The sequence below is a fragment of the Podarcis raffonei genome, chromosome 4 (genome assembly GCF_027172205.1).
Source record: "Podarcis raffonei isolate rPodRaf1 chromosome 4, rPodRaf1.pri, whole genome shotgun sequence".
In the NCBI taxonomy this organism is placed as follows: domain Eukaryota; kingdom Metazoa; phylum Chordata; class Lepidosauria; order Squamata; family Lacertidae; genus Podarcis; species Podarcis raffonei.
This window is the reverse complement of record NC_070605.1, coordinates 95,382,666-95,396,143: the sequence shown is the minus strand read 5'-3', so window position 1 is coordinate 95,396,143 and position 13,478 is coordinate 95,382,666. Positions and strand designations below refer to the sequence as shown.

Sequence of the window (13,478 nt, the reverse complement as noted above, 5' to 3'; positions counted from 1 at the left end):
GCTTTGTCTGTTGAAACTCTTTGAATAGGCTGCAGAGTTAGAAAACACTAAAAAAAGAGAGAGGGTAAAATATGCAGACTTTCACAATGAAAGTCAAGAGCTGCTTTTATGTACCACACATAACAGCATCACTTTTATATTTTGCACGTAAAGTGTCATTTTTGAGAAGAAGGGAGTGTCAAAAAAACTTTTTTTTTTTGGTCTGAGGGGACAAAAGTACCCGATGGTTGAAGGCATTGATAACAAGAACACTGATTCATATGCTTAATGTAGTTGTGAAATAAGTTTTGTGTCCCAACTCGTTTGAAACATGAATTCCTTAATTAAAGTTTAGCGAGCGAAGATGCATTATGCATATGGACACTTAACAACAATAAGTGCTTATTTAATTATGAGAGGAGCTGTAAAAATGAGTGTATTGTAAAGTTAATTGGGAGTTGAAGTGATTGCACTTTAATTTGACAGGCTCAGGATTACTTGTTTCAGTTTTGGGTGCGTTCAATTTTCTCATGGACAGAAATGGATTTCTCCGTTGAAAAGCTGTTCTCGCCATTTCATCTTAAGAGTAATATATTATGACTAGTGAGATGCATGGCAAATCTGTGGGAATGTTTTAAATCTGCAGCATAGATTTGCCATTTGGAGTTCATACTATGAAGATTGGTTTGCTAGTAGCAGCATCCAGTAAATCTGGGAGGAGGAAACTGTTGTTCTCCAGAGGTTGTTGGCCTGCTTCTCCCATAATCCCTGACTATTCGTCATGATGGCTGAGGCTGACAGGAGCTGGAGTCTAACTCCATCAGGAGGGTCACAGTTTGAGCATCCCTGATCTGCTGGCTTCTGCTACTGCTATAATAGTCTTTTTCCCTGCTGCTTTTCTGTGCAGGGCTGGAATGAACTATCTGGGGGTATTTCTTCCAAGTAAATAAGCATAGATCCCCTAGACAGAGTCTCTTGGATCCCCATCTCTCAGCTTTCTGACAGAAAAAAAAGGTAAAGGACCCCTGGATGGTTAAGTCTAGTCAAAGGTGACTATGGGGTTGTGGCGCTCATCTCGCTTTCAGGCCAAGGGAGCTGGCGTTTGTCCACAGACAGCTTTCCGGGTCATGTGGCTGTGACGTTAACATATGAGAGTACTGGAGGTGAAATAGTTAAACAGGTTACTCAATCAGGACCTGGGGGGTGGAGTCAGAGGGACTATAAAACCAGCTCAGGGAGGAGTTAGTTGGGAGTTGGGTGGTTGGTTGGAGTGGGAGTGAATTGGGATAGAGTTTGTGGGTAGGTTGAGTTAGCGTAGTGAAATAAGCTGAGTCAGGAACAGTTAGGGGCTAGGAAGACAAGTAAATATCTGAGAGGTGGTTTAGTGAGTGAGAGCAGGTAGCGGAAGTTATAGGTCTGGATAGGCAGCCCATGATTGTTATGGACCGTTTATGAAACCACACACTTGTTAAACTGCAATAAATAAACAAAAGATTATGTTCCAATTTAACCCTGACTGGACTCAGTATTGTACCAGGTAGGGCCTGGGTGGTGGCAGCGAGAAATAAAGTGGTGGCAAAGGGATCAATAGATGGTGAAATGTCCAGGAACTAAACTGCTTTTGATGCAACGGAACACCGTGACAGAAGTCAGAGCGCATGGAAATGCCGTTTACCTTCACGCCGCAGCAGTACCTACTTGCCGTGGCATGCTTTTGAACTTCTAGGTTGGCAGGAGCTGAGACAGACTAATGGGAGCTCACCTCATCATGGGTATTCAAACCACCAACCTTCCAATCCGCATGCCCAAGAGGCTCAGTGGTTTAGACCACAGTGCCACCCGCATCCCTTTCTGACAGTACCTACCACAGGCAACATGTTTCAGAAAATATAGCTAGGCAGCGAGAAGAACTCTCTCCCATACAAGGGAGAAGCACAATCCTTTAACACTGGATGCCTGGAGCCGTCTTTCCACTAGGTGACCACTCGTGATTCTTCATTTGGAGACATGAGGACTTTTCTTATTGCAGAATTCTATGGAAAGTAGTTCTTATGATGTACTGCATTTCTGTAGCACATGAAGAGAGGCTTGAAAGGTGATATTGCAGGGAGGCAAAGCTGGGTCAGTGGAGCCCAGCAATATTTTAATAGGGTAGTAAAAGTTTAACAGGGCCCAGGGAAGATGTGGTTGGTTGAGTAGCAGGGAAAACACAAGGGAGACCCAAAGAAAGGGAAGGATGGAGTCAAATTGTAGGCTTGGCAGATCTACTCTCTGCCCCAAAAGAAGTCTGAGGTCTACTAACTGGACCCATGCACAAAACAGGAAAGCTGACATAGAATTGTAGGACAAGGTAAATTCTTGGTCAGTCCACAGATTTGTTTTCAATACCAAAAATTTAGCTCACATGCAAATCTACTCTGATTTCCCCACAAGCTGTCTTAATTTCAGAGGGGGAAAGGAGGAAAGAATGTTCTGAGGATTTTTTGGGGCAATTGTATTGGGAGTCAGAAACTCTTGCTGGTTTACAGTCAGGAGATCCCAGTCTATCTTCTTCCTGCTTCTCTGAAATGGCATGAAATGTGGGTGAAGTGGACCAAATAGCAGGCAATGTTTTTAGTATCTTAATATTGTGTCTTGGGTGTCAACATCTGTCATTCTGTTGGACAGAACAGAGTGGTTGAATTCTGTTAAGTATCAGTAAAGGATAGCATAAAAAGTGAACTAAAAAAAGCGATTGTCATTTATAGTAGTTGTTCCTATTACATCCAGCAATCTGTTCTCAAAGAGTTGGGTCAGAATGTGGGTCCAAAGAGGCACATTTCACTGAAAACAATGCGGGGAATAGAGTATGTAGCATCCCTACTCAGTTACATAATCAGAACTGACAGTGAAGGAGCTGAGAGCACCTTATGCTATAAGCATTGTTGAAACTAAGCAGGCATGGACCTGATCAGGGCCTAGATGTAAGACCGCTGAGAGCTCCTTATCTGGATGATAGACAACTGGGAACTCCTGAGAAGTCCATGTAAGCAGCAGGGAGCTTTCTAAATGTAATGGAAACTACACATGCATATCTTATATAATTACCTGTAAGTATCTGAAATGTGACTGTGTTTTTATTAGGAATGCCATGAAAGGTGTCATGAAAGGTGGCAAGCTTCAGATTTGGTCTTGACTTTGTAGTATCCTACTCTTAGAAATCTGGGGCAAAAGTGGGTCTTTCTACCTATCCAAAAATGTTTCATGACATTCCCCAAAGGTTTCTGGCCTGATATATCTGGGGCAGTGACAATGGGGAACTCCCCTTGTCTTTGATAACACCACATTCAGAATCAGCAAACACCACCAATCAGGAGTGCCAAATTGAATAAAATATTGTGGGGACCTACGTAAGCATAATCGATCACTAGATGCGGCACCCCCTCATTTGAATGTCAATGCATGTCAACTTTGGGGCCCTCCAGTCTCCTCAAATATTTTATTAGGGGGCGGCTAAAGGGACCTCAACCACTAGGAGTTGGTTCCTATGCCACGAAGCACATGCAGGGAGACGACAGGAAGGGCAAAGTCAATCCAGTGCTAGTATTTATATGTGATATGTTGTACTGGAATGTGAATGGGGATTTACATCTCATTGCAGGAGAAGTTCATATGCTGGGGGTACCACTGCTACTAAGCCAGTGGTCCTGACCTTGCTGCCATCTTGGCCCGTCCATCGCCATCCAGGTAAGCAACAATGGCACTGGTGTTGGAAAGATGGTTCTCCTCACCCTACATGCCCTACTGTCTCACTGGAAGTAAGACTGAGCACCCATACTCCCATGTGCTTCTCCTTTCCACCCCCATAGTCAGAAGTGCAAAAGACAACATGGGGAAGGATGTCAAATGGCTATAGTGCACTTGTGACCCTCAAAAGGCCATTCTCACATTCTGTTAGGCTAGAGCTCAGTAGATTCATCCGGTTCTAGGAAGAGTGTTGAGTAAGCAAGCAGGCAAGTCTTCAGCATAATTCTGCAACATCCCAAGTTTTTAAGAAAACATTTGTTTTGTTGGGTGATAATTGTTCACATCATGAGAGCAAGGTTTTGTTGTTACTAGCCAGCTGCTTTGGCCATGTATAGCCATATGGTGAAGCCACATACATAACCAAGATTAAGAGGTGAATGAGAAAAGATTAATTATCTGTTAAGTTCTAGCTGACCAAAATTCTTTCCTCCCTATATTTTTTAATGATTTGCAATTTGTAAAATTAGAAAACTGCTATAATGCACGAAGACACACAGGTCAGAATTGTTTTATAGGTCCACACATTGAAAAGCTAGCTTTTAATGTCCTTCATTTAAGATTTAAATGAATATCTGAGGTAGGTTGTTTTTCGAACATTTTAGGTAGATTCACTGAACCACTTACCTCAAGAATAAGCAATATTTAAGTCTCTGGCCTACAAAACTTCCCCAACTAACACAAACTTTTCCTACCATTGTGTGGCACCTCACTCAAGAATAAGTCATTCTGAAGGAAAAGGAGAGAAAAGCTTTCCCAAGGGAAATGCTTTGAAGGGTCGCACATGACACATACGTACGTTGTTCTAGTGGTCTGCAGGAAAGATCATTGTTACTTCCAGTATTGTTAGTTTTTCACTGCCCAAATAATTCAACTATTTTGCTATTCTTTCTTTTCAGAGTGAAATAGCTGTTCATTGTACTGTTAGACATTTTTATCTGGTGGTGTCATGCAAGGGGTATGAGCATCTAAGAGTGTGGAGAAGGTCAACTTTCAAAATAAAATCCCTTCCTTTTCATAACAATTGAGATCACTTTACCACAGTTATTACTTACCAGCCTGTCCAAACTTGTACCAGCAGCTGTTGTTGGTCTTTCCTCAGGATTATAGGGTCGAAAGCGGGTATTAAAGGTATCCGGAACAGAGCGGGAGGATCTTAAAGCTGGAGCTGGTTTAGGCTGTCCACATCCTTGAAAGACCTGCAAGAACCATGCTAAATTACTCCAAAGGTTCACTCAGAATTGAATCTAGCAGCATCTTATTCCTGGGTCTCACATGGATAAATCTGATAACCTGGTCAAAGTGATCGATCAACAGCATCATCAACAATTGAATAAGCAGATTTTTTGTTACTGACTCGATGTGTTATACTTGTGAATTTTATTGTCTAAGCACCAAGTTACATGAACTGGATTTCAAGTTGTGTCACCTGTATCAAAACAGATACCTCACACATGCAATATGAAGGTCTGAGTTCAGAATACTTGAATGGCTCTATGTTGGCTTTCAGTGACACTAATCAACACCTTTGTTTTTTGACTATTTCCCCCCCAACGTGCTACTCAAAATCATGAACAAAAATTACCAGAGCATGGACCATCTCAAGGATCATATAGTTCTCCCTTTCAAGACCTTCTCGGGGTTCTTTCTTTCTTTCTTTCTTTCTTTCTTCGGTAGAACTGCTCAAAGACTGAGTAGTTTCTTCAAGTGTGTACATTTAAGTCTTAAATTTTAAGTCTTAGAGAGTCTAAGTACATTCCAACATAATTATCAAACAGCCTTGAAAACATCACTTTTACTCATTGGCTACCTATTTTTTTCAATGAACAAAAAGCAACCTCAATGAAAGGACAACATTTGAGGTAAAAATCAAAACCCATGAAATTATGGCTCAAATTGCTCAGGTGATTCACTGACTTACTTAAGCAATTTGCTTGATTTTTCTACACCTAACTGGCAGCCAAATGTGTGAATGGACTGCACTGGCAAGTGTTCTGTTTCAGGTGTTATTTTCTTAAAGGAGTGTAACTTGTTTTTGGAACTAAATGGAGTTCTTTTTAAAACTTAGCCACTACCGCTCCAGCTCCCATCTGTTTAAGCATTATTTGTGTTTGGTGAAGAGGCATTTGCAACAAGGCTTCCTGGTGTGTTTTCTGAGACCCACCAAACGGAGAAAAGCTATACAGTGGTGCAGTAAGCCACTGCTAGATCAAGGGGAGCAGGCTTGTCTTTGGATAAGAAGATGTAAGGACCAGTCTCTTGCATTCAAGTGTGCACCAAAGAATTATGAGCAACACAATCTACATAAACTGAAGGTGAAAACAATGCAGAAGGAGTGGACATATTGCAAAGGTGATTGTGTGACAGCAGCCTCAATATGGCTCGTGTAATAAGTGGGGGAGGCAATGGGGTTAAAAATGAAAAGGAGGAAATTGATCTCATTGATTCTACTTAGTGATGTGTCAGAATAAAGACAGAGTTCTGCCAGAATTAAATAGCGTATTTGGAGGCTGAAGAATATAATGTCATGCTCCTGAATGGTTTTAAAATTGAGCGCAGCAGATGCTTCGTTTAATCACTTTCCATGTTATATTTTGAAAGGTAGTCAACATATAGGAAATCTAGATTGGACCTGGATAAGCCCCATTCAGGTCAGGTATGCAGATCTAGATAAATAACCATTTGTCATATTCATATGTCATATTAGATGTTAAGGGCCTTTGATTCAGGCTGACGTGAATGACCTCCGTCTGAGTACTAGCTAGCAATGAGCTTGTCAGAAAAGGTTTTGCCAACGTGGAGAGCTGAAACCTGGGAATTTCTGCATTGATAAAACAAAGCTGCATTGTCTGCAGCCCTAGGGCTCTTCTAAGTAGACAGGAGAGTGGAATGGACACATCCTGATATATGGTGTTGGGGTTTGGGGGAGATCTGTGCACCTTCGGGTGAATGCTGCTGAAGAAAAGCCCAGGAGGGGAACACATGCTATCACCTCTTAAGGAAACCACCAACTGTTTCAACAAACCCTCCTCCATCTTTAGGGATGGGTGAATCTGTCAGTTTTGGTTTCTCTCAATTTCTCATTTTCTTCTGAACATAAGTTCAGTTCCCCACATCTTTTATAAAGCCCTTTGGAGAAAATACCTTTTAAAATTTGTTTAAGCAAACAGTTGGGTTCAGTTAGAGAAAGAGTGTGTACATGGTGGGAGGCCCTGTGAGGGTTAGATTAAAATATTAAATATTTGTTGACAGCTGACAGTTGGCTGCCATGTAAGTACCTCAGGCTGGTCTGGGGAAACTCGGTCCTTTTTGATAAACTTTCGATTGGTCATTTGGGCTCAAATGCCTGGTCACTCATTGGACAGTTGAGGTGGTCTGATGAGTGGGGAGAAATCAATGCCACCCAAATCTTGTCGAAGGATAGGCTGGCCATGACATAATTCATACTGTTGAGTGACCAAAGTTGCTGAACAAGACGGAGGATGAGACTGAGAGTGGCTGAGATTAAGAAGCTGAGAGAGAAGTCTGGGGCAGAAGTAGATGGAAGGTGGGCAAGACACAACATAGGCTGAAGAAAGTTGAAGCTACAGCCTGCCCTGAAGATGAAGATTGGCAGTGAGGCCATATAAAAATGCTAAGCAGTGAGGAGAATTCAACAAGGAGCTTCTGGAACTGACCACAGTGAGAACTTCATGCAAGCCTGGTTCAAAGAAAACAAGTCTACAGGACCTTGTGGTGAGATTGACTAGGGAAGAAGGAATATGGGTAAATATGGGCTGTGCTTTTTTCTAAAAAAATGTTTAGGGGTGCTCTCATTTTGACTCAAGAAAATCTCCATTTTATAGTTCAAATTGGGAAAAATAAATACAGTAAATGGACAAAAGTACGAAGATTCACAAAATGTTTAGGGGTATGCATATCCCTGTGTACCCCCCCCCCCGAGAAAAGCACTGAATATGGGTAAATGGCATATAAATTACCATATTTTTTGCTCTATAGGACACATTTTCCCCCCTCCAAAATTTGAGGGGAAATGTGTGTGCATCCTATGGAGCAAATGCAGGCTCCTTGGCTTCAGCGATAGCAACGCTAAGCCTCCGAAGCGCAGAGGGAGCGCTCCCTCCGCGCTCCAAAGGCTTCACGTTGCTTTTGCTGAAGCCTGGAGAGCGAGAGGCCTCAATGCGCACCGACCCCTCTCGCTCTCCAGGCTTCAGGGATAGCCGCGTGCAGCCCCTCCGGCAGGAAGAGGTTGCGTGCAGCCTGTACGCTGCTCTTTGGGGCTGGGGGAAAAATAAGATTTCCCCCCTTGATTCCCCCCCCTAAAAACTAGGTGCGCCCTATGGTCCAGTGTGCCCTATGGAGCGAAAAATACGGTAAACAAGGTTAGGAACTAGGTTTTATCAGCCATCATGTAAGCCTCTGCAACTGTCACTTAAAGCTACAGTAACCTTATTACATCATCTATAACTAAGCCTTAAAGAACTTGTAAGAAAACTAGGGAGAAGAGAGATTGCAAGTTTTGTAAATACAGTTAAATGTAGTTCTAAGCCTGCTCTTCATGTTGTTGTCCCCCCTCCCTTCAGCTCACCTCCCTTGCAAAATATGTTTATAAGGTGTGTTTGCAAAGCAGTATAGGTTGGCTGTATTGATTCTGGTACCATGTCAACTATAGTATTAGTAGCTGCTCTTTAGCTAGGACAATTTATTAAATAAAGAGAGAGATTCTTATTTGACTTTTTAAAAAAAAAACCCTAGTAAAATTGCAGAATTGTAAAGTTGTAAGAGACCCTGAGGGGACGCGGGTGGCGCTGTGGGTAAAAGCCTCAGCACCTAGGGCTTGCCGATCGAAAGGTCGGCGGTTCGAATCCCCGTGGCGGGGTGTGCTCCCGCTGCTCGGTCCCAGCGCCTGCCAACCTAGCAGTTCGAAAGCACCCCCGGGTGCAAGTAGATAAATAGGGACCGCTTACTGGCGGGAAGGTAAACGGCATTTCTGTGTGCGGCTCTGGCTTGCCAGAGCAGCGATGTCACGCTGGTCATGTGACCTGGAAGTGTCTCCGGACAGCGCTGGCCCCCGGCCTCTTGAGTGAGATGGGCGCACAACCCCAGAGTCTGTCAAGACTGGCCCGTACGGGCAGGGGTACCATTACCTTTACCTTAAGAGACCCTGAGAGTCATCAGGTCCTTATATCTTTATAGTTTACAAATAAATAAAGACTATATTGTTATTTTTATTTAATTCTAAAAAGTGTGTCTGGCTGATTCTGTATCACAAAATCACATCTAAATTACCAAGCTACTGGGATACAGTTAAAAAACATTGGTAAACAGTATAGGACAGAAAATTAGTTCCCAGCCATTAGAAAGTGAATCAGCAGTGGTAAATAAAAGCTGGTTCTCCCAACCTACAAAATATTAAGAAACCGATGGGGTGAAATGTGGGAACACCCTCCACAGCTCTCATTTTTAAAAATCATTTTAGTGCAAATCTCTCCTAAGACACATGCAAAGTTGGCTAATACACAGTTTGTCCAAGGCAATTCATTTTTGTATGTTATTTTCACGAATGCATGCGTTTCTATGCACACTTTACATTGGTATCTGCATTTTTGTATGCATTAGTTGGCCGAACTGAATTGCAAAATTCAGAGAAGTGCAAATTTTGAAGAACAGTGCGTTTTGGTTCATGTAATGCTTCGCAAAGTGTGAATCAGTGTAAATGCAAACTGAATCAAGTTTTTAATTTGAAGTCAATTTGTAAAAAAAAAAGGGAATTCAATTAAAATTATAATGGAAAAAAAGTACCAATGGTAAGATGGGCATGCCCTTCAACTGTCCGGATGGAGTGTTACAAATATGGTAATTGGTTTTTGAAGGCTGTTTTAATAAAGTTGGGGACTTGTTGCAACATTTCCTAGTTATATTATGGGAGGAACAAGGCAAAGGTCTAGTGTGGGACAAGAAAGAGCAATCCACAGCTAGCAACATGTAACAAGACTGTAACCTCTGTATTTTCTAGCCCAGTGAACAGGCATGGTCCGAAAGCTTTTGTGGGAATCTGGAAGTACAAATTGACCCACTCTTGACTATTGTCGTACAGTGGTACCTTGGTTCTCAAACATCTTGGTATTCAAACAACTTGGAACCCAAACCCTGCAAACCCGGAAGTGTGTGTTCCGGTTTGCAAACCTTTCTCGGAAGCAGAACATGCTCCGTTTTGAGTGTTATGCTTCCAATTTGAGTGCCACACTTCTGTTCTGAGGTCTGTCTGTTTTTGCTATTTGTTTTGCGTTTTGGCAGCTTTTTCTTGTTTTTGTGACAGTGTGGAACCCAGTTCAGCTACCAACTGATTGATTGTGTGAACGCAGTACATTACTTATTGCTTTCACTTTACGGATCAGTGGTCTCGTTAGATAGTAAAATTCACGTTAAATTGCTGTTTTAGGGGTTGCTTTGAAAAGTCTGGAATGGATTAATCCATTTTGCCTTACTTTCTATGGGAAGGCACGCCTTGGTTTTGGAACACTTTGGTTTTGGAACGGACTTCCGGAACGGATTAAGTTTGAGAACCAAGGTACCACTGTAATGAAATTTCCTCTGTTGGTGTGTATGGTCTTTTCATGCCATTCCCTCCTTTGATTTATTGCACAGGCAGGATCCCTGCTTGAGATCCCTTGATTGCCTGCTGAAGACCTACTGAGAGTTCAAGCCTCTTCATGCCTTCATTCCAGCCCCTGCATAGGACTTCAGAAGCTCAGAAAGCAGATTTCAGGCCAGACCTTTCAGGAAAAATAGAGAAAAATGCTCCAGATGCTTAAAATAACACTTATTCCAAGCATGACACATTTCAGAACAAATCCTTCCTCGGGGAGTAGGAGGAACACACTATAAATATACCAATAACATACATAAGAAATGGGATAGCAAAGCAACTAATGTAATAGCCTTGTTTTACTCTATACTTTACTATCTCATTTCATAGAATAAATCATATGGCAAGCACCTGGAGTATCTCCCCTCTTTTTTCCCCTGCCAGTGGTGATTTCCTGGTTTTGTGGTTGGTCATCTGGATATTTAAGGAAAGAAACAACCAAATTTCTAAAGAAGCAACGGTAGAGTTTGCTATCTCGCTGAGGCATTTAGTAGCAACAATGTGTTTGATACCTTTGCTGTCACGTGTACACTGTTTTCTTGCATGTTCATGATGGCTTCGGAAATCTTGACATCAATAGGATCCATAACAGATTCAATGTTGAATGGTCCCTCTAATCTGTCTGCTACCAAAAGCATAGCATCTGTTGAAAGACAAAGCAGCCAGCCGTCAGATAATAAGTAACTATGGAGCCTCACATGATGGAACACAAAGAGTCCTGACAGATGATTCAACTTCAGAAACTTGCCATTGTCTCACAGAGAGACAATGGAAACCAGGTGTGTCTTTCCTATATAAGCACTTAAAATATGTCAGTACTCAGCTGGAGAAAAAGTCGAGAGCACCTGAATCGGACACCAGCAGGAGAAAGAAAGAGGAGGAGAGGGAGGGAGGGACACACACACACACACACAGGAGTACTGCAAACTCAGCCAACAGGTGTACCAAAAAGTAGAGTTGTCTGCCAGTCTCTCTCTCTCTCTCTCTCTCTCTCTCTCTCTCTCTCTCTCTCTCTCATACACTCATTCACTCACTCACTCACTCACTCACTCACTCACTCACATATATTATAAAAGGTGTACCTAGAAAGCTTTGTTATGCTTATGTTAATACAAGACATTGTATTGTATTTTAGTGTTCTGTTGGAAGCCCCCAGAGTGGCTGGGGAAACCCAGCCAGATGGGTGAGGTATAAATAAATTATTATTATCATCATCATCATCATCATCATCATCATCATCATCATCATCACACAAGTGTGTTTTCAACTACATGTACCAATTCAACAGAACTGGCTTGGGTAGCAGTCCTTTATTTTACATTTACATGCGTCAGGGCTGGTTCAGCTGCAGGTCAGCACGGAGACTCAGTGATGAGCAATGAAGCTAATTCTTTTTTCAAGAAAACACAATACAAACAGAGAAACCTACAGGCAAGACTGGCCCCGGTAAAGCAGTTGGCAGAATGGACAATCTGTGCCTCCTACTTCCCCCCAAGTCTCCTCCCCATCCAACTATTTTCCCAGCCCTCTGAGCTCTTTGCTCTGCTACACGCAAAGCCTTTCATGCCCTTGGAGACAAGGGAGGAGAGGAGCTGAATAGAGTAGGACCGGCAGACTCCTGAGAGTCTGCTGCAGCCTCAGCTCCCACCTCCTCCTGCCTGCCCTGCATCTTGAGTGCTTTCTGCCTCTTCTTCCTCTCTCTCTCTCTCTCTCTCTCTCTCTCTCTCTCTCTCTCTCTCAGCTGTTGCTTGTTCAGCATCCAACCATTCTGCCCCCCTTCATCCTCTGACCTTGTTCAGTGTCCCACCACCACTTCCTTGGCTCTGAGCCTTCCTCTTCTGGGGCTTCCCTAGTAAGGTTCTCCAGCTGAAGCCTCCCACCGCTCCTGATCATCCAGCCAATCCCTGACATCTTCCCACTCTCCAAGGAGCTCAGTGTGGAACATGTACCATTGCATTTTATCTTCATGACAACCCTGGGAAGTTGGCTAAAACAGAGTGTCTGGTTCAATGCCACCCAGTGATCTTCATGGCTGATCAGGGTTTTGCTCTTTGGCCTCTCAAGTCCATGTCCAATGCTAGCCTGGCACAGTGACCCCAGCTGTTAGGGAAAAGCCATAGCTCCATGACAGAACAGATGTTTGGCATGAAGAAGGTCAACCCCTGTCAACTTCAGGTAGGGATGATAAAGCGAAGAGACCTGCTGTTTCTTCATCGGTGTCATGCAGATTTTGCTTATTTGCCAGCCACAGAAAAGAATGCAGCCACCCCACCTTCCTCTGTCAGCCATCTTGGAAATGATTGAGAAGGCAGCACTGGAAGCAATAGGGAGCAGAATCCCTCTTCCCAAGCAATTGAAAGCCCAGACGAAATGCATGGTCATTATAGTTGAGGATCTGTGAATATATGAGCCAGGTGTGGGTAAATGCTTTGAAGATGGTGTGGCCCACAAGACAGAGAGGTGTTCTGAAAAACTCAATATTGTTGCTTAACGGAACTCTAAGCATCACTGTTAGGTGGTGACACAGTCTGCTCCATAAATGCATATCCACATGGGTCCATGTGTGTCAGCCTGTTGTTTGTGGTTTCTTGGCATGTATTTGTGAGGGGTGACTGGTACATCCCTCTGGGGCAGGGAATGATGACTTAAAGGATTCTAAAGGATCTATTCTTGCTCCCTGTACATTTCTGAGCACAATTTTAAGGGTTGGTGCTGACCTTTAAAGCTCTAAATGGCCTTGGCCCAGGATACCTAGAGGGGTGTCTCCACCCCCATCGTTCAGCCCTGACACTGAGGTCCAGCTCTGAGGGTCTTCTAGCGGTTCCCTCACTACGAGAAGTGAAGCTACAGGGAACCAGGTAGAGGGCCTTCTCGGTAGTGGCACCCTCCTTGTGAACGCCCTCCCTTCAGATGTCAAGGAAATAAACAACTATCTGACTTTCAGAAGACATCAGGAAGTTTTAAACGGTTTTGTTTGTTTGTTATGTTTTTATATGTGTTGGAAGCCACCCAGAGTGGCGGGGGCAACCCGTCCAGATGAGCAGGGTATAAATAATAAAATTATTAT

At 43.0% G+C, this 13,478-nt stretch overlaps 1 protein-coding gene across 2 annotated transcripts in view; it reads right to left on the bottom strand.

Annotated features, from left to right (window-relative positions):
- GPC6 (glypican 6) overlaps nucleotides 1–13,478 on the bottom strand; it is a 794,510-nt gene that overhangs the window by 46,702 nt on the left and 734,330 nt on the right. For both annotated transcript variants that reach the window (XM_053384565.1, XM_053384566.1), the window contains exons 5-6: nucleotides 10,924–11,054; nucleotides 4,818–4,961 (exon numbers count right to left, since the gene is read on the bottom strand). In XM_053384565.1, the coding sequence (XP_053240540.1) occupies nucleotides 4,818–4,961; nucleotides 10,924–11,054 (275 nt within the window). The remainder of the gene's footprint in view (nucleotides 1–4,817; nucleotides 4,962–10,923; nucleotides 11,055–13,478) is intronic.